The sequence below is a fragment of the Oncorhynchus mykiss genome, chromosome 17, assembly GCF_013265735.2.
Source record: "Oncorhynchus mykiss isolate Arlee chromosome 17, USDA_OmykA_1.1, whole genome shotgun sequence".
Classification (NCBI taxonomy): domain Eukaryota; kingdom Metazoa; phylum Chordata; class Actinopteri; order Salmoniformes; family Salmonidae; genus Oncorhynchus; species Oncorhynchus mykiss.
In genome coordinates, this window is record NC_048581.1 from 47634515 (window position 1) to 47656230 (window position 21716).

The 21716-nt window shown below is 41.9% G+C and overlaps 1 protein-coding gene across 1 annotated transcript in view; it reads right to left on the bottom strand.

Annotated features, from left to right (window-relative positions):
- slc2a9l2 (solute carrier family 2 member 9, like 2) overlaps positions 1-21716 on the bottom strand; it is a 224003-nt gene that overhangs the window by 162391 nt on the left and 39896 nt on the right. The window contains exons 5-6 of the mRNA XM_021568636.2: positions 14644-14768; positions 13801-13946 (exon numbers count right to left, since the gene is read on the bottom strand). Of these exons, the coding sequence (XP_021424311.1) occupies positions 13801-13946; positions 14644-14768 (271 nt within the window). The remainder of the gene's footprint in view (positions 1-13800; positions 13947-14643; positions 14769-21716) is intronic.

A 21716-nucleotide genomic window follows, 5' to 3' on the forward strand; every position in this document is an offset into this window, starting at 1 on the left:
AGACCATGAAGAAGCTTTTTTTAGTCGGTTCGGATCATCACTCCAACTCATTAGCGACAACGTACCGAAGCTAGTGTCCCAAGAAATGGACATGTTCCTACAGGTGAATGGCATACAGCACATCAGGACAGAACCGTGTCTTTCATCGAACAACGAGCGGGCAGAGAGGTTCGTACAAATGCATCTCGGGTCAATGGACACTGTACCAACGCTTGAACAGCTTCCTGTTATCCTACAAGAACGCACCTCATGCAACCACCTGCATCACTATCCATGAAAAGAGAGCAACACTCAAGATTCAACCTAATCAAACCTCTGAATGCAAAGGAGACAGTGTGACGTCTACAGGCGAGCCAAGTCAAATGTCGTGAACTGAGAGCAAAGGACAGAGCTTTCAAACCTGGAGAAATTGTCTTAACTAGGAACTACCTCAACGGACCAAAGTGGATTCCTGCTACAGTCATTGCTCAGACTGTTCCTGCGTCCTATACTGTCTAGACTGCAGAGGACATCATCTGGAAAAGGCACACAGATCAGTTACTGTTGAGTAAAGCAACCCTGACAGAACCACCAGTCGTGAGTGGTCCAGAAATGTTACTGCGTGTCACCCTGACACAGCAGTCGTCACCTAGGGGCTCACAGACACGTTCTCAGGACACTGACTCAGCCGCAACCACACAAGTGTGTGACAAGACTGTGACACAAGCTACTCACATGCTTACACCTGTGTCAACGCCACAGTCTAAAGACATTGTTATTGAGAGTCAGGTTGACAGCCGTTACCCTACGAGAGATAGGCGGACACAAAGACACTTGCACTTGTAGAACAGTTACTGTTGATCATAATGGGGAAAATTTAAATAGGTGGGGAGGAGATGTTGTGTATTGGGGTTGTGCCGCAGAGCATCATGGGAGTTGTGTGTGTTGAGTTCAGCACATTCAGATAGAGTAAATGGTTGAATTCATTCCGGTCTTCCATCTCATTATTATTGAATTGTTAAAGATGTGGTTACGAAACCCACAAGAGATAACATATTCCCTGTAACAGATAACTCACAATCCTTTTAAACCGCAAGGTAATTAAATGGGATACATACACCCAGCCATATCAAATTGGCCAACAGTGACCAATCAAGTCTCTCAAATATCACAAGGGGTGGGATTTAACTAGTAGTTATTTGGAGTCCTTTTCAAAATCAGATAATTCAGATAGCGATTAAATGACGGGCTCTGCATCCATTACTTCCATTCTACTGAGACTTTTATAACAACATGTTCCAACAATATTACTCCCAAGTAGGACTATTTTTAATTGAGGACACATGACCCGTTAGCATCCACAGTATTCACAAAGTTGTGGCCGTGGCTTTACATGTCAACAATACAGGGCCTACTGCTGTTAAGAGTACCCATCAGCTACAATATCTGTTCATATGTATAGTACATCATGAGGGCATTCATTATAGGTCAGTGGAGAATATTTATGGAGCTTGTGCTGAGCTTTTGGTCCAGGGAAGCTTAAGCTAGCTAGAGGCTGCTCAAACTATCAGAATAACAAATGTGTTGAGGTAATCTCCGAAGACCCAGGGACAGTGCATCTATTTAAACCTTGTTTCTTCCCTTGAGTTTCTACAGCAAATAAATTGTGCTTCCCAAACTAAATCAATTTCTGTGAGATAAAAACTCACCTAGAGGAGTGCCGTTTGTAGCTCGAAGAAACCCCCTGACCCCCTTCCTCAAACCCCCATCAGGGGAGAAACGGATTACATTTTTACCAATGTGTCCACGATCTCACCGTTTCTAATGCTACATGGGGAGATTCCCTGGGGTAGAGAGAAAACCCATCACCGCACCATCCCCTTGCTGTAACAAATGTCAAACATTTTTGTCAATCTTGCCCTGCTCGTTTAGGAGAAGAGATTGACAGTTGACTCAAGATAGCAAAGTCAGATTTTTTCCCTATTGAGGTGAATCCTGCCGTTATATTAAACTTGTGCAACCATAAGGGATGTAGAGCCCTTGGAGAGAGATTCATGTTATTTCGTGATTCTTCATCTATTCCAGGGGAACCCCCCCCTGTACAAATCTTTATTCCAGCCCAGTACTAAGACACCCGTCATTTATTACAGGAACCATGAGAGCATACATTGAATCTCTTCTGAAGTCGCCCATGTACCATTTCGCTAGGAGAGAAAATGACTGTCTGCCCGGTCATCTCCACTCCAGTCAAAACAATGCGTAGTCATAACTCTCGTCTGCCATAATATCACCCCAGCAAATGTACAACAACTGAATAATTAAACAAGCAATTAAAACTGCTAATGGTGTTACATTCAATTAGCAAGTACTGTATACCCATTCCTCGTGTGTGTGTGTCAAGTAGAAACAAACCTCAATTAAGGCTCGTTATTTCTATTGCAATTAGAGTTGCAACTACAGTCCTGCAATCATTTGCTCTAGCTAGAGACCGTTGATATCCCTCTCCTCTCCCCTCTCTTTATACGGTTTCCCATCTCTCTCTATTTTTCTCTCTCTGCAATCAACCGGTGTTCATCTCAGAACAACAGTAGATGTTTGAGCTCCCTCTGCCTTGTGGGATCAGCTCCCATCACTCAACATTCTCTTTATTATATTATTAATAATAATATAATTATATTATATTTATTAGCCTCTACGGAGTTTGGTAAATTAGCTTTTAGTTTTCTTGCACCTTATGTGGAATGTTTTTCAACATCTTCTAAAATTGTATGTTTTGGTGCCTCTTGGGCAATTCAGAGAGCTGATTGAGGACCTTATTATTGATTCATGTGTTTGCTTTTTATGACCATGTTTTTCGTTGTACTTGCATTTTGGATTTATATTGATGTGTGTATTTTCTGTAACTTATGAAATTCAGGGTAAACGAGACCTTGATCTCAGTATGACTCCCTATAAAATAACGGTTAAATAAATAAATCTGCATCCACCCATTTTCTTATAGGGTACATTCAGTTTGAGGGAGCAAGGGAACAGCGGTTCGGAATCTTAACGCCCCAGGTATTCATTCACAAGCACACACAATCTAAATGTACACACATTCATACACACACTATCCAGATGTAGGCATACTGTGATTTCGCTGGCTGCTCAAATGCCTTCTAAACCCTGAATGCGGAAACCTTAAAGGTCCAGTGTAGTCAAAAACGTGTTTTCCCTGTGTTTTATACACTGCTCAAAAAAATAAAGGGAACACTAAAATAACACATCCTAGATCTGAATGAATGAAATATTCTTATTAAATACTTTTTTCTTTACATAGTTGAATGTGCTGACAACAAAATCACACAAAAATTATCAATGGAAATCAAATTTATCAACCCATGGAGGTCTAGATTTGGAGTCACACTCTAAATTAAAGTGGAAAACCGCACTACAGGCTGATCCAACTTTGATGTAATGTCCTTAAAACAAGTCAAAATGAGGCTCAGTAGTATGTGTGGCCTCCACGTGCCTGTATGACCTCCCTACAACGCCTGGGCATGCTCCTGATGAGGTGGCGGATGGTCTCCTGAGGGATCTCCTCCCAGACCTGGACTAAAGCATCTGCCAACTCCTGGACAGTCTGTGGTGCAACGTGGCGTTGGTGGATGGAGCGAGACATGATGTCCCAGATGTGCTCAATTGGATTCAGGTCTGGGGAATGGGCGGGCCAGTCCATAGCATCAATGCCTTCCTCTTGCAGGAACTGCTGACACACTCCAGCCACATGAGGTCTAGCATTGTGTTGCATTAGGTGGAACCCAGGGCCAACCGCACCAGCATATGGTCTCACAAGGGGTCTGAGGATCTCATCTCGGTACCTAATGGCAGTCAGGCTACCTCTGGCGAGTACATGGAGGGCTGTGCGGCCCCCAAAGAAATGCCACCCCACACCATGACTGACCCACCGCCAAACCGGTCATGCTGGAGGATGTTGTAGGCAGCAGAACGTTCTCCACAGCGTCTCCAGACTGTCACGCCTGTCACATGTGCTCAGTGTGAACCTGCTTTCATCTGTGAAGAGCACACGGCGCCAGTAGCGAATTTGCCAATCTTGGTGTTCTCTGGCAAATGCCAAACGTCCTGCACGGTGTTGGGCTGTAAGCACTGTGGACTTCGGGCCCACCTACCACCCTCATGGAGTCTGTTTCTGACCGTTTGAGCAGACACATGCACATTTGTGGCCTGCTGGAGGTCATTTTGCAGGGCTCTGGCAGTGCTCCTACTGCTCCTCCTTGCACAAAGGCGGAGGGAGCGGTCCTGCTGCTGGGTTGTTGCCCTCCTACGGCCTCCTCCACGTCTCCTGATGTACTGGCCTGTCTCCTGGTAGCGCCTCCATGCTCTGGACACTACGCTGACAGACACAGCAAACCTTCTTGCCACAGCTCGCATTGATGTGCCATCCTGGATGTACTGCATTACCTGAGCCACTTGTGTGGGTTGTAGACTCCATCTCATGCTACCACTAGAGGGAAAGCACCGCCAGCATTCAAAAGTGACCAAAACATCAGCCAGGAAGCATAGGAACTGAGAAGTGGTCTGTGGTCACCACCTGCAGAACCACTCCTTTATTGGGGGTGTCTTGCTAATTGCCTATAATTTCCACCTGTTGTCTATTCCATTTGCACAACAGCATGTGAAATGTATTGTCAATCAGTGTTGCTTCCTAAGTGGACAGTTTGATTTCACAGAAGTGTGATTGACTTGGAGTTACATTGTGTTGTTTAAGTGTTCTCTTTATTTTTTTTAGCAGTGTATATATTTCCACACTTTGAGGTTGAAATAATACTGTGAAAATCGTGAAAAATTATAATGCTCTTTTAGTGTAAGAGCTGTTTGAAAAGACCTGAAATTTCAGCCTGTTTTGGTGGGATGGAGGTTTGGCCAGCCTGGTCAACCGGACTTACTCCCGGACAGTCCTAGCAAAATTCTTGCTTGAGAAATTGCTATTACTCAACTCAGCAAATTGGACGCAGTCTATCACAGTGCCATTCGATTTGTCACCAAAAGCCCTATATACTACCTATCATTGCGACCTGTATGCACTCGTTGGCTGGTCCTCGCTACATATTCGTCGCCAAACCCACTTCCTCCAGATCATCTATAAGTCTCTGCTAGGTAAAGCTCCGCCTTATCTCAGCTCACTGGTCACCATATCAACACCCACCCGTAGCACGCGCTCCAGCAGGTATATTTCACTGGTCATCCCCAAAACCAACACCTGCTTAGGCCGCCTTTCCTTCCAGTTCTCTGCTGCCAATGACTGGAACGAATTGCAAAAATAACTGAAGTTGGAGTCTTATATTTCCCTCACTATCTTCAAGCATCGGCTGTCAGAGCAACTTACCAATCGCTGCAGCTGTAAATAGCCCATCCAACCAAATACCTACCTCATCCCCATATTTGTTTTTGTTTTTTCTGCTCTATGGCACACCAATATTTATACAGTGCCTTGCGAAAGTATTCGGCCCCCTTGAACTTTGCGACCTTTTGCCACATTTCAGGCTTCAAACATAAAGATATAAAACTGTATTTTTTTGTGAAGAATCAACAACAAGTGGGACACAATCATGAAGTGGAACGACATTTATTGGATATTTCAAGCTTTTTTAACAATTCAAAAACTGAAAAATTGGGCGTGCAAAATTATTCAGCCCCTTTACTTTCAGTGCAGCAAACTCTCTCCAGAAGTTCAGTGAGGATCTCTGAATGATTCCAATGTTGACCTAAATGACTAATGATGATAAATACAATCCACCTGTGTGTAATCAAGTCTCCGTATAAATGCACCTGCACTGTGATAGTCTCAGAGGTCCGTTAAAAGCGCAGAGAGCATCATGAAGAACAAGGAACACACCAGGCAGGTCCGAGATACTGTTGTGAAGAAGTTTAAAGCCGGATATGGATTTAAAAAGATTTCCCAAGCTTTAAACATCCCAAGGAGCACTGTGCAAGCGATAATATTGAAATGGAAGGAGTATCAGACCACTGCAAATCTACCAAGACCTGGCCGTCCCTCTAAACTTTCAGCTCATACAAGGAGAAGACTGATCAGAGATGCAGCCAAGAGGCCCATGATCACTCTGGATGAACTGCAGAGATCTACAGCTGAGGTGGGAGACTCTGTCCATAGGACAACAATCAGTCGTATATTGCACAAATCTGGCCTTTATGGAAGAGTGGCAAGAAGAAAGCCATTTCTTAAAGATATCCATAAAAAGTGTTGTTTAAAGTTTGCCACAAGCCACCTGGGAGACACACCAAACATGTGGAAGAAGGTGCTCTGGTCAGATGAAACCAAAATTGAACTTTTTGGCAACAATGCAAAACGTTATGTTTGGCGTAAAAGCAACACAGCTGAACACACCATCCCCACTGTCAAACATGGTGGTGGCAGCATCATGGTTTGGGCCTGCTTTTCTTCAGCAGGGACAGGGAAGATGGTTAAAATTGATGGGAAGATGGATGGAGCCAAATACAGGACCATTCTGGAAGAAAACCTGATGGAGTCTGCAAAAGACCTGAGACTGGGACGGAGATTTGTCTTCCAACAAGACAATGATCCAAAACATAAAGCAAAATCTACAATGGAATGGTTCAAAAATAAACATATCCAGGTGTTAGAATGGCCAAGTCAAAGTCCAGACCTGAATCCAATCGAGAATCTGTGGAAAGAACTGAAAACTGCTGTTCACAAATGCTCTCCATCCAACCTCACTGAGCTCGAGCTGTTTTGCAAGGAGGAATGGGAAAAAAATTCAGTCTCTCGATGTGCAAAACTGATAGAGACATACCCCAAGCGACTTACAGCTGTAATCGCAGCAAAAGGTGGCGCTACAAAGTACTAACTTAAGGGGGCTGAATAATTTTGCACGCCCAATTTTTCAGTTTTTGATTTGTTAAAAAAGTTTGAAAAATCCAATAAATGTCGTTCCACTTCATGATTGTGTCCCACTTGTTGTTGATTCTTCACAAAAAAATACAGTTTTATATCTTTATGTTTGAAGCCTGAAATGTGGCAAAAGGTCGCAAAGTTCAAGGGGGCCGAATACTTTCGCAAGGCACTGTACTTACACATCCTCATCTGCACATCTATCACTCCAGTGTTAATTGCTAAATCGTAATTACTTCGCCACTATGGCCAATTAATTGCCCTATCTCCTTAATTCATTTGCACACACTGTACACAGATTTTCTATTGTGTTATTGACTGTACGTTTGTATATCCCATGTGTAACTCTGTGTTGTCGCAGTTGTAAATTAGAACTTGTTCTCAACTGGCCTACCTGTTTAAATAAATGTGAATTAAAAAATATAAAAAATGGCTTAAAAGCATTTTTTCAAGATTTTTGACTATTTTCAATCAAAACTTAATTGTTACCCAGAAATTTGATATTGAGATAAAGGTCTCTGCATTGGACCTTTGAAGCACCCACACAGACAGTAACCACATTGAGCACACCTAAGCACATACATTTAACACATGCATACAGGCATTCACTTTATTATTCATGCAGACATTCACTTTATTATTCATGCACTGAGATACATTTTCCTTGAGAGGCTATTCCTAGCAGCTATGGCATCCCTATATTTCAGGATCGCAACATCGATAGCAGATCACACTAGTGATATACACTGAGTGTTCAAAACATGAACTGCTCTTTTCATGACAGACTGACCAGGTGAATCCAAGTGAAAGATCCCTTATTGATGTCACTTGATAAATCCACTTAAAATCAGTGGAGATGAAGGGGAGGAGAAAGGTTTGAGAAATTTGAGACATCAACTGTCTGACATTCAGCAAGACAAAAGATTTAAGTGCTTTTGGATGAAGTATGGTAGTAGTTTGCTGCTGGGTTTTTCACGATCAAGGTTCACCTGTGTATGAAGAATGGTCCACCACCCAAAAGACATCCAGCCAACTTGTCACAACTGTAGGAACCATTAGAGTCAACATGGGCCAACATTCCTGTGATGATTTGATTTACTGTAAACGTTCAAGGCATGTTGATGAACCTGTCTCTCTGAAGGCTATTCAATGAAATGCTTGTTTACAGTTGCTACGCTGAAATAAACACGTTTCCATGCTGGGAGAAGGTCAGTGAACAGACGTAAAGGTTACTGTGATAGTAATTTGTCAAAGCGTATAGGTGCACACAGAGAGAAATTGACTTCAGAGGCCACCTCCCATCAAAGGGGTCTCAAGGGACCATAGGACTCTGAATATCTGAATATCTAATGAAAGCCATGTAGAAATGCTAACAAATAGGATGGAGTCAAAAAGGACAAGAGAAGCAACGTTTTTGGCAAAGGATAAAATAATCCTGTAGGACATTGACTGTGTTTTACATATGCATGTAACTATTTTTATAAAGGTTGTCACAGCATTGGAATGATGGATGAGATCAGCCAGTCCAAATAAATAAAAAAGTAATATCCGGCTTGCCAAGCGCGTTGCTTAACAACGCCTTTGATATATTAATGCCATAGCAGACTGAAAATGACCCAGGAAGAATATTTTATATTTACATATATACACACACACACACACACACACACACATATATACATATATATATATATATACACATATATACATACATACATACACACACACACACACACACACACATACATACATATATATATATATACAGTGGGGCAAAAAAGTATTTAGTCAGCCACCAATTGTGCAAGTTCTCCCACTTAAAAAGATGAGAGAGGCCTGTAATTTTCATCATAGGTACACTTCAACTATGCCAGACAAAATGAGAAAACAAAATCCAGTATATCACATTGTAGGATTTTTAATGAATTTATTTGCAAATTATGGTGGAAAATAAGTATTTAGTTAAAGCTTGGTCGCAAATGGGTCTTCCAAATGGACAATGACTTCCAAAGTTGTGGCAAAATGGCTTAAGTGCAACAAAGTCAAGGTATTGGAGTGGCCATCACAAAGCCTTGACCTCAATCCCATAGAAAATGTATGGGAAGAACTGAAAAGGCGTGTGCGAGCAAGGAGGCCTACAAACATGACTCAGTTACACCAGCTCTGTCAGGAGGAATGGGCCAAAATTCACCCAACTTATTGTGGGAAGCTTGTGGAGGGCTACTCAAAATGTTTGACCCAAGTTAAACAATGTAAAGGCAATGCTGCCAAATACTAATTGAGTGTATGTAAACTTTTGACCTACTGGGAATGTGATGAAAGAGATAAAAGCTCAAATAAATCATTCTCTCTGCTATTATTCTGACATTTCACATTATTAAAAAGAAGTGGTGATCCTTACTGACCTAGGACAGGGAATTTTTATGAGGATTAAATGTCGGGAATTGTGAAAACTGAGTTTAAATGTATTTGGCTAAGGTGTATGTAAACTTCCGAATTCAATTGTGTATATATATATATATATATATTTTTTTTTTTTTAAAGATTATTCTTGCGTAATTTTCAATCTATATATAGACACACACACACACACACACACACACACACACACACACACACACACACACACACACACACACACACACACACACACACACACACACACTCAAAAGTTTGGGGTCACTTAGAAATGTCCATGTTACTGAAAGAAGAGCAATTTTTTTGCTCATTAAAATAACATAAAATTGATCAGAAACATAGTGTAAACATTGTTAATGTTGTAAATTACTATTGTAGCTGGAAACAGCAGATTTTTTATGGAATATCTACATAGGCGCACAGAGGCCCATTGTCAGCAAAGATTACTTCTGTGTTCTAATGGCACATTGTGTTAGCTAATCCAAGTGTATCATTTTAAAAGGCTATCTTGTGGTTATTAGTCTCAACCTTCAGCTCCATTCAAACCCTCCCATCTATCTCAACACCATCCAAATTAGATTTCTATTTGCCATATATTTTTCAACTGTGCTGTGATGTTTCACAAAAGTTCTGAACATTTCCATTCTCATTGTTTCTTCAATTGAAAATTGAAAATAAACATTTTTGCTAAAAGTATTAAAGATTGATTGACTATGACTTTTCAGTTCACCCAGTAGTGCTATCTGCAGGGTTAGCTCCAGGTAAATATTGCAATTTTTCAGCCATTCCTGGACCTATGACCAAAAGCAAGCTATATGGACAGTACCAAAACAAATTATTCTGTCTCTTCGCAACAAGAACAATCTTGTTGGTACATTCTGGTCCAATCTACTAAAAGATACTTTAGGAGCATGAGTTTTTACTCACCGATGTAACACAATGTGGTCAAAGACTTAGTAACTTAGTTATAGTCAAGATCTGGTTAGCTATAAGTACAAACATAGTTCTGTTTTGGGCTTATTACATTTTTATTTACGGATAACTTCTGAACTAACCACAATGAACTATTTCTCAACGTCATATGGAGGATCTACTCTGTGCTACTGAGTATGTATGCTAACTCGGTACCTAGCTCAAGCTCGCTAACATTAGCCACACCTCATGCTATTCAAGGACTTTGCGGCTGTGTTATTATCTAATGGGAACAGCAGGCTCTGGTGCTTTCTTTCCGGGGGCTTAAAACGAAAGACAAAATCACACCTGTTGTTACGTCTGTTCTTTTTGTTTTATCAACTTTTCAGCAGGTTCTCTGTGAAGTAGGCTACGGGAGTTTTGTAACTTTATCCACCTTGGCTTAGTGCTAGTGTGCTAGCTGACGCCGGCAATGACAGGCGGCTCTGGCAGCTCCTGGCTGGCTGACTATAACTAAGTTACTAAGTCTTTGACCACACTGTGTTGTTACATCTGGCAGCTCCTGGCTGGCTGACGGCTTTGGCAGCTCCTGGCTGGCTGACGGGAGACTCTGGCAGCTCAGGACAGACGGGAGACTCTGGCAGCTCAGGACAGACGGGAGACTCTGGCAGCTCAGGACAGACGGGAGACTCTGGCAGCTCAGGACAGACGGGAGACTCTGGCAGCTCAGGACAGACGGGAGACTCTGGCAGCTCAGGACAGACGGGAGACTCTGGCAGCTCAGGACAGACGGGAGACTCTGGCAGCGCTGGACAGGAGGAAGGCTCTGGCAGCGCTGGACAGGCGGAAGCACCTGTAGGGATGAGACGGAGAGACAGCCTGGTGCGGGGGGCTGCCACTGGAGGGCTGGTGCGTGGAGGTGGCACTGGATAGACCGGACCGTGCAGGCGCACTGGAGCTCTTGAGCACCGAGCCTGCCCAACCTTACCTGGTTGAATGCTCCCCGTAGCCAGGCCAGTGCGGCGAGGTGGAATAGCCTGCACTGGACTGTGCTGGCGAACCGGGGACACCATGCGTAAGGCTGGTGCCATGTACCCCGGCCCGAGGAGACGCACTGGAGACCAGATGCGTAAAGCCGGCATCATGGCCGATACGAGGAGCTGGAATGTACCGCACCGGGCTATGCACACGCACTGGGGAGACTGTGCGCTCCACCGCATAACACGGTGCCTGCCCGGACCCTCTCTCTCGCCGTTAAGCACGGGAAGTTGGCGCAGGTCTCCTACCTGGCTTCACCACACTCCCAGTGTGCCCCCCCCAATACATTTTTGGGGCTGCCTCTCGGGCTTCCAGCCACGCTGCTGTGCTGTCTCCTCATACCGGCGCCTCTCTGCTTTCGCTGCCTCCAGCTCTGCTTTGGGGAGGCAATATTCCCCTGTGCCCAGGGTCCTTCGCCGTCCAGAATCTCCTCCCAAGTCCATGAGTCGTGCGTTCTTTGCCGCTGCTGGCCGTTACCACGCTGTGACGATATATATATATATATATATATATATATATATATATATATATATATATATAAAAACAGTGCAGACACAGGCAACTAGACATAGACAATAACCCACGAAATACCCTAAGAAGATGGCTGCCTAAATATGGTTCCCAATCAGAGACAACAATAAACAGCTGCCTCTAATTGAGAACCAATCTTGGCAACCATAGACATACATAAACACCTAGATGGTAAACAACCCCATAAACCTACAAAACCCCTAGCCAGTACAAAAACACATACATCACCCATGTCACACCCTGACCTAACCAAAATATATAAAGAAAACAAAGAATACTCAGGTCAGGGCATGACACTGACTGACATCTGGAATCTATTTATTTTGGATTTCGGGCCCGGTGAATTGCCCGACCACCCATCGCTTTGATAGCCAACTCAGCCTGCACTCTTTTAAAAGTTACCATCAGATTGGCCCCAACCATCAGTCTGTAAATCTCTGCTCTCTCTTTGCTTTTAATCTGTGGCTATATTTTTGTTGTGTTAGTTGTGTTCTAGCTAGTCTCTGGTAGTTGGGCCCTAGCTTTTTGACCATAACCATGGTGGTTGGTTAGGCTGGCTAGGCTAATAGCTAGTTGGCTAAATAGCTAGGGTTAGCTGGCTGGCTAGCTTGCTGGTTAAGATAACTGCATATACAGTAGCTAACATTTTTTGATAACTGGTTAGATGACATTATGTATTTCCAAAACGTTGGTTTACTTTAATGTAGCTGTAAGCTAGGTGTTGATCGCAACTGGCTGAATCATTCAGTGCTAACGTAATGTTAGCAGGCTAATTGGCTAGCAACCTTGTAAGTTGATTTGTAACAATAATTTCATAAAGTATTTGCTTGTAAGTTGGCTGAAAATGTAATTGAAACCAGTAGTCATGAGTGCAAACGATTTGGTTAAATTTGAACTTATACATTTGAAGTTTTTTCTGTTGGAGTTTACAGTATAGGGAATATCCCATCTTACATCACACCCTGGAAAAACATTTTCCGACATGACTTGGGCATTCTGATCAGGTTTATGTAATAACTCCAAAAATAGAAAAGTGAAGTGTAACTTTGCATTGGGACTTTTTATGTGTATACTAATGCAGCTCAGATAAAGAGGGGTGTTTCACCTGCAGCACTCTTTGATACTGGAAGAGAGTAAAAGGATCCAGACATTTACTGTATTTATACCACGCAAGAGAAATTAGCTAGATAGAATGACAGAAATAATCACAAGCCAATAGCCAAATAGAAAGCAACACAAGGGAAAGGCTTGTGCAACTGAGAGGTGCAAGCTGTCATTAGCCATGGCCATTATCAGTACACTATTTTGGGTTGTAAGACACTCTGTTGTGCAATCCTACAGATAACCCGGCAGAATTTGGCAGATTAATTTTCCTTGGGGCAAAGCTAACCATATTCATTTTAAATGCAGCGAAAGAAAGAATCACATTAGTGAATCAGGGTTGATTGAGAATTGTTGAGTGGGACATTTTACACCTATCTTCAGAACGTAGATTGGAAATATGATGAAGTACATGATCGGACAGCCGACCAGCGTATAACACATGATGTCAAATACTCACAAATAATGAGGTGTCCTTTATTAAGCTTGACCGAGATGCAGGCTGGACATTTGTGTCTATTCCATTGATTTCACTGTACCGGGCAAGCTAAATCAAGTGAATATCTCAAGTATTTGAAAGTAGATCTATTTCACATACGTATTTCACCCAGGTCTGCTGGGCTGGAGTGTCACTGGCCACGGTAGGGTAAATGTGGTTGGGGAGGCTTACTAATTTGACTAGCCACATCCTGACTTGAAATACTAAAGCATGCATGATGTAGAGATAAAACATGAGATTTGCCATGACAGTTCAAGTTTTGCTCCCATATCTCAAGTTTGGATTTGACACTCACTAAACTCTTCAGTACGGTATCCACATCAGGACAGAATCACAATTACCGTCCTAATATGAGCACTGTATCGTGGAATCCGTCACCAATAGTACTAACCTGGCCCAGAAGTTCAGGAAGTCCCAGGACTTGTCCAGTGAACACCCCCAGACAGATGAGGATGGAGTTGAATTGGCCAATGGAGCCTCTCATGTGTCTGGGGGATATCTCGCCCAGATACATGGGCAGGGCGCTGAGAGCAATACCTGGAAACACAAGCCAACAAGTACAACATCGATGGATATTATGTTCAATATGGACTGCATAGGATTTACTCTTTAAAAGTGATAAATTGTTGTGGGTTGAAAACCTCACCGTGTAAACACGCCTGAATAGTACAAATACAAAACTGCCCTAGTCATTTAGCCATGCTGTATATTCAAAACCTCCTTCACATGAATTTCAATCGAATCGCAAAGTAAAAATTATTTGAAATCAAGTGTAGAGCAAAGATTATGTGTGGTTTCACAATGCCCATGAGAGGAATAGTGTTTTAATAAAATATGTTGTGTTACAGCCTGAATTCAAACGGAATTTTTTAAAATAATAACATATTGAAAATGAAATACAGAACTATCTCATACTTATGAATACTTACGTTAATTATATATTTCTGTATTTCAATTTCAATACATTTGCAAAAATGTCTAAAGACATGTTTTCACTTTGTCAATATGGGGTAATGTGTGTATATGGATGAGAACACACCCTAATGAAACAATTGTATTGGGCTATTGGCACTGATGTAATCACTCAGCTTGTTCTATATACTTACTGTAATTGTGTAATAGTCTGTCGTTGGTGAGTCATCTAAGAGTCTTGAGAATCTCCTGGTTGAGACTATTTTTAGATAGTTGGGGGATAATGGTCAGATTTCTCCAGCCTAGCAGAAAGAGCACTCACCAGAGTCCACCCCCATGACGAAACGACCGATGATGAGCATCTCGAAAGATCGAGCCTTCTCCCCCAGGGCTAACAAAAGAGCAGCTATCACTGCAAAGCCGTTATTCAAGAGCAAGGTGCCCTTCCTAAACATAGAGAGAGACAGAGGGGGAAAGATCGAGAACAGGAAGAAGGGAGGAGTTCAGAATAGCCACAGGTAGAATTTTCTACAGAGCACTTTTGCAATATTGAAACAGTATTTCTTATGATAGAGGATAAAAGGACTGGGTGAACTAATGAATAAATCTTCTTTCCATATTAGTGAGACAGCCTGTACACTAGCTTCAAACCTTACAGCTCACTGAGCTTGATGTCCTTGGACATTGATTGAAAACTGCTTAGAAACTGATCCAGATTGTAGCTTTAATGAATCGACTACTTTATCATATTTAGGCATGTAACTTGGGGGGTGCATCATGACCCCCCCCAATATACCATGATGAGTATGATTGATTGTGAAGACAAATTCCCACTGTAAAAGCACCAAGCAGCTATTGGCTTTATGTGGTTTTGCAACATAGTGATCCCCCAATCACAAATACACCGTTGGTTGCTCCCGGTCCCCAGAGGCAGCTGCCCGTTCCTGGTAAAGAGAAAAGGAGTTGAGCACGGCTTGTAAGGAGAATGGAGCAATGCGCAATTTCTCCTCTCTTTCCATTTTTATTGGTCTGTGATATATTTCTTCAGTTCAACAGCTTGCACTATACGCACTCTCTTTCTCTTTGTAGTGTTTGCTGAGGAGAGGTAGCTAGGTAGCCTAGTGGTTAGTGTGTTGTGCCAGTAACTGGAAGGTTGTTGGATTGAGTCCACAAGCTGACAATGTAAAAATCTGTCGTTCTGCCCTTGAGCAAGGCAGTTAACCCCCTGCTCCTGGGCACTGTGGATGTCGATTATGGCAGCCCCCTGCACCTCTGATTCAGAAGGCTTGGGATAAATGTGGAAGACTCATTTCAGTTGAATACTGAGATTCAGTTGGACAACTGACTAGGTATCCCCCTTTCCCTTATATTCACCAGCACGCCAATGTACACTGAGTATACCAAACATTAGGAACACCTTCCTAATATTGAGTTGCTCCCCCCCTTTTTGCCCTCAGAACAGACTCAATTCGTCAGGGCACGGACTCTACCAGATGTCAAAAGTGTTCAAAAGGGATGCTGGCCCATGTTGACTCCAACGCTTCCCATTGTTTTTTCAAGATACCTGGATGTCCTTTGGGTGGTGGACCATTCTTGATACAAACGGGAAACTGTTAAGCATGAAAAACCCAGTAGCGTTGCAGTTCAAGACACACTCAAACCGGTGCACCTGGCACCTACTACCATACCCCGTTCAAAGGCACTTAAAACGTCTTAGGGCTGCAATCCCGTTAACGGGATTGATATGACAACAGTCAGTGAAAGTGCAGAGCGCCAAATTCAAACAGAAATCTCATAATTAAAATTCCTCAAACATACATGTATCTTATACCATTTTAAAGGTAATCTTGTTGTTAATACCACCAAAATGTCAGATTTCAAATAGGCTTTACAGTGAAAGCACCACAAACGATTATGTTAGGTCACCGCCAAGTCACAGAAAAATTCAGTTATTTTTCCAGCCAAAGAGAGGAGTCACAAAAAGCACAAATAGAGCTAAAAATGAATCACTAACCTTTGATGATCTTCATCAGATGACACTCATAGGACTTCATGTTACACAATACATATATGTTTTGTTCGATAAAGAAAAAAAAGATCTAAGTTTACAGTGGCGCGTTATGTTAAGGAGTTCCAAAAACATCCGGTGATATTGCAGAGAGCCACATCATTTTACAGAAATACTAATTATAAATGTCGATGAAAATACAATTGTTAGACATGGAAATATAGATACACTTCTCCTTAATGCAACCGCTGTGTCCGATTTCAAAAAAGCTTTACGGAAAAAGCAAACCGAAAAAGCAAACGTCAACATTAGTCACAAATAGCATTATAAAATATTCACATACCTTTGATGATCTTCATCAGAATGCACTCCCAGGAATCCCAGTTCCACATTAAATGTTTGATTTAGTTTGATAATGTCCATCACTTATGTCCAAAGAGCTACTTTTGTTAGCACTTTTGGTAAACAAATCCAAAGTCATGAAAAGCGTTCCCTAGTTGCAGACAAAATGTCAAAAAGTTCCGTTACTGTCCGTAGAATCATGTCAAACGATGTATGGAACCAATCTTTAGGATGTTTTTAACATAAAAAAACCAGAGAATTCCTATGTCTCTAGAAAAACAATGGAACGAGAGCTAACTCTCGTGACCGCGCCTCAGAGCCTGTGGCAATCTGCCAGACACCTGGCTCAAACAGCCCTTATGAGCCCCCACTTCACAGTAGAATCCTCAAACAAGTTTCCAAAGACGGTTGACATCTAGTGGAAGCCTTAGGAAGTGCAACATAACCAATGTGTATTCAATAGGGGCTGGGTTGAAAATCAACCAACCTCAGATTTCCCACTTCCTGTTTGGATTTCTTCTCAGGTTTAAGCCTGCCATGTGAGTTATGTTATACTCACAGACATCATTCAAACAGTTTCAGAAATTTCAGAGTGTTTTCTATCCAATACTAATAATATGCATATATTAGCAACTGGGACTGAGGAGCAGGCCGTTTACTCTGTGCACCTCTGGGCACCTTTCATCCAAGCTACTCAATACTGCCCCTGCAGCCATAAGAAGTTAAATATTTTGTCTTGCCCATTCACTCTCTGAATGGCACACACACACACACAATCAATGTCTCAATTTTATCAATGCTTAAAAATCATTATTTAACCTGTCTTCTCCCCATCTACACTGATTGAAGTGAATTTAACAAGTGACATCAATAACGGATTATAGCTTTCACCTGGATTCACCTGGTCAGTTTATCATGGAAAGAGCAGGTGTTCTTAATGTTTTATTTTCTCAGTGTAATAATGTTTTGAAAGTTTAAAACAAGTAAAAGTTTATGAACATATTATAAATGTACTCCTATGTTGTTGTGTAACTAGTGAACTATTGGTGATTAAGTAATATTGTGTATAAATAGTTTTATACAGACTGATGCAATGCAAGGTTGGCAATTTTAGCAAGGCTAACGTTAGCTAGCTAACTAAGGTAGCACCAAAGCTAGCACAGTATCTGGAGCTGCAGTTTCAAATGAGCAGCACTCATATAGTCAGTGTTCACCCTAGTGAAGAAGTAGCTAGTGCCCTTAATGGAGGTGCCAACACCAAAGAGAAGAAAAGTGCATGATGATATTTTTAGTGGGAGTGCAGAGAACTGTAAGTAAATTAATGAAGGGCTACATAGCTAGCTAGCTACCAACACTTTTAAAATCCTAATAGACTGGTGCTATGTAGTAAGCTAGCTACAGTAGCTATACATACAGTGCCTTCAGAAAGTATTCACACGCCTTGACCTTTTCAAATGCTGTTATGTTACAAAGTAGGATTAAAATTGATTTTATTGTCCTTTTTTGTCAACACAAAATACTCTGTCAATGTGCCAGAAAAACATTTGCAAAAGATATATGAAAAATATAAGAACAAATATATTTTTATTAGATAAGTATTTAACCCACTCAGTCAATACATGTTACAATCATCTTTGGCAGTGATTACATCTGTGCGTCTCTATGGGTAAGTCTCTAAGAGCTTCCCACACCTGGATTGTGCAACATTGGCCCATTATTCTTTTCAAAACTCTTCAAGCTCTGTCAAATTGTTTGTCGATCATTGCTAGACAATCATTTTAAAGTCTTGACCAAAAAAATGTAAGTAGATTTTAAGAAAAACTGTAACTCGGCAACTCAGGAACATTTACTGACTTCTTGGTAAGCAACTCCAGTGTGGCTCAGTTGTTAGAACATGGTGCTTGCAATGTCAGGGTTGTGGGTTTGATTCACTGCAGTACTTAATGCAGCTGGTGGCCACACCAGATACTGACTGTTACTTTTGATTTTGACCCCCCCTTTGTTCATGTAACGGATGTGAAATGGCTAGCTTAGTTAGCGTGGGCGCTAAATAGCGTTTCAATCAGTGACGTCACTTGCTCTGAGACCTTGAAGTAGTAGTTCCCCTTGCTCTGCAAGGGCCGCGGCTTTTGTGGAGCGATGGGTAACGACGATTCGTAGGCGTCAGTTGTTGATGTGTGCAGAAGGTCCCTGGTTCGCGCCCGGGTATGGGCGAGGGGACGGTTTAAAAATGATACTGTTACATTGATGCTGTTGACCCGGATTACTGGTTGCTGCGAAAAAAGGAGGAAGGTCAAAAGGGGGGTGAGTGTAACGGATGTGAAACGGCTAGCTTAGTTAGCGTGGGCGCTAAATAGCGTTTCAATCAGTGACGTCACTTGCTCTGAGACCTTGAAGTAGTAGTTCCCCTTGCTCTGCAAGGGCCGCGGCTTTTGTGGAGCGATGGGTAACGACGCTTCGAGGGTGACTGTTGATGTGTGCAGAGAGTCCCTGGTTTGCGCCCGGGTATGGGCGAGGGGACGGTCTAAAATTATACTGTTACATTCAGGGACACATTATTCCATTTCTGTTAGTCACATGTCTGTGGAACTTGTTCAGTTTAGGTCTCAGTTGTTGAATCTTGCTATATTCATACAAATATTTACACATGTTAAGTTTGCTGAATATAAACACAGTTGACAGTGAGAGGATGTTTCTTTTTTTGCTGAGTTTAGTATATGTACACTACTTTTCTTTTACTACAGTATTTATACCACAGTTAACTGCAAATAATACTATATAATACAGTATACTACAGTACATACTACAGTATTCACTGTAGTGTTTTTGTAGACATTAGTCAGCAAAAACACTACAGTGCATACTACAGTATGTTTTAAAGTGGGACACTGAACAGACTGGGTGTATATCTACAATAGAGTCAGAAGTTAGTGCAACTGCCCATGTTTTTACTCAACTGCTCACTCAGTTCTAGTGCACATGCAGCACAAATTCTAAGAGGACTGCCAGAAGAAGTTTGTGGCTAATTCACAGATATTGAAGCTCTGGTCAGGTTGCTCCTTATCATACCTGTCCTCTGAAGCAGAAAGGAGCTTTAATGCCCTCAGGAGGTTAAAGATGTGGCTGCACAAAACAATGACAAAGCAGATTAAACCATGTTGCTGCCTATCTGATATTATCCACCAGGAAAAGCTGGATACTATAGGTAGGAAAACAATATGCAATAACTTTATTGCTGGCAGTGACAAGTGTAAGCAGGTACACTATATACACACAGAAGTACGTGGACACCCCTTCAAATTAGCGGATTTGGCTATTTAAGCCACAACCCTTGTTCTGGAGCAGTGAGTGATGAATCACGCTTCACCATCTGGCAGTCCGACAAACAAATCTGGCTTTGGCAGAGGCAGGAGAACGCTTTCTGCCCGAATGCATAGTGACAACTGTACATTTTGGTGGAGAAGGACTGCGAGCCAGGCTTAATCGCCCAAAATCAGTGCCCGACCTCACTAATGCTCTTGTGGCTGAATGGAAGCAAGTCTCCTCAGCAATGTTCCAACGTCTAGTGGAAAGCTGTTATAGCAGCAAAGGGGGAACCAACCCCATATTAATGCCCATGATTTTGAAATGATATGTTTGATGAGCAGGTGTCCAAATACTTTTGGTCATATAGTGTATGTATACATATATTTTTTATTTAAATAGGCAAGTCAGTTAAGAACAAATTCTAATTCACAATGTCGGCCTAGGAAAAGTGGGTTAACTGCCTTGTTCAGGGACAGAAGAACAGATTTTTACCTTGTCAGCTCGGGGATTTGATTTCGCAACCTTTCGGTTACTGGCCCAACGCTCTAACCACTAGGCTACTTACAATACTAGTCAAAACCTTGGACACACCTACTCATTGGACACCGCTTGGACACACCTACTCCAGGTTTTTTCTTTATTTCTACTATTTTATACATTTTAGAATAATAGTGAAGACTTCCAAACTATTACATTTATTTAACTAGGCAAGTCAGTTAACTTCTTGGTGACAGGGGGCAGAATTTTCACATCCGGATGAAATGCATGCCCAAATTCAACTGTCTGCTACATTCTAGTGTCTAGTTTGAGAAAGAGACGCCTCACAAGTCCTCAACTGGCCACTTCATTAAATAATACCCGCAAAACACCAGTTTCAACGTCAACAGTGAAGAGGCGACTCTGGGATGCTGGCCTTCTAGGCAGAGTTGCAAAGAAAAAGCCATATCTCAGACTGGCTAATAAAAATAATTAAGATTAAGATGGGCAAAAATAACACAGACACTGGACAGAGCAACTCTGCCTAGAAGGCCAGCATCCCGGAGTCGCCTCTTCACTGTTAACGTTGAGACTGGTGTTTTACTATTTAATTAAGCTGCCAGTTGAGGATTTGTGAGGCATCTGTTTCTCAAACTAGACACTCTAGTGTACTTGTCCTCTTGCCCAACTGTGCACTGGGGCATCCCACTCCTCGTTCTATTCTGGTTAGATCCTGTTTGCGCTGTTCTGTGAAGGGAGTAGTACACAGCGTTGTACGAGATCTTCAGTTTCTAGGCAATTTCTTGCATGGAATAGCCTTCATTTCCTCAGAAAAAAGAATAGACTGACGAGTTTCAGAAGAAAGTTCTTTGTTTCTGGTCATTTTGAGCCTGTAATCAAACCTGCAAATGCTGATGCTCAACTAGTCTAAAGAAGGCCAGTTTTATTGCTTCTTCAATCAGAACAACAGTTTTCAGCTGTGCTAACATAATTACAAAATGGTTTTCTAATGATCAATTAGCCTTTTAAAATTACAAACTTGGATTAGCTAACACAACGTGCCATTGGAACACAGGAGTGACGGTTGCTGATAATGGGCCTCTGTGCGCCTATGTAGATATTACATTTTTTTAAATGTCAAACATTCAACAGTTTCCAGCTACAATAGTCATTTACAGCATTAACAATGGCTACACTGTATTTCTGATCAATTTGATGTCATTTTAAAGGACAACACACATGTTTTGCTTTTCTTTCAAAAA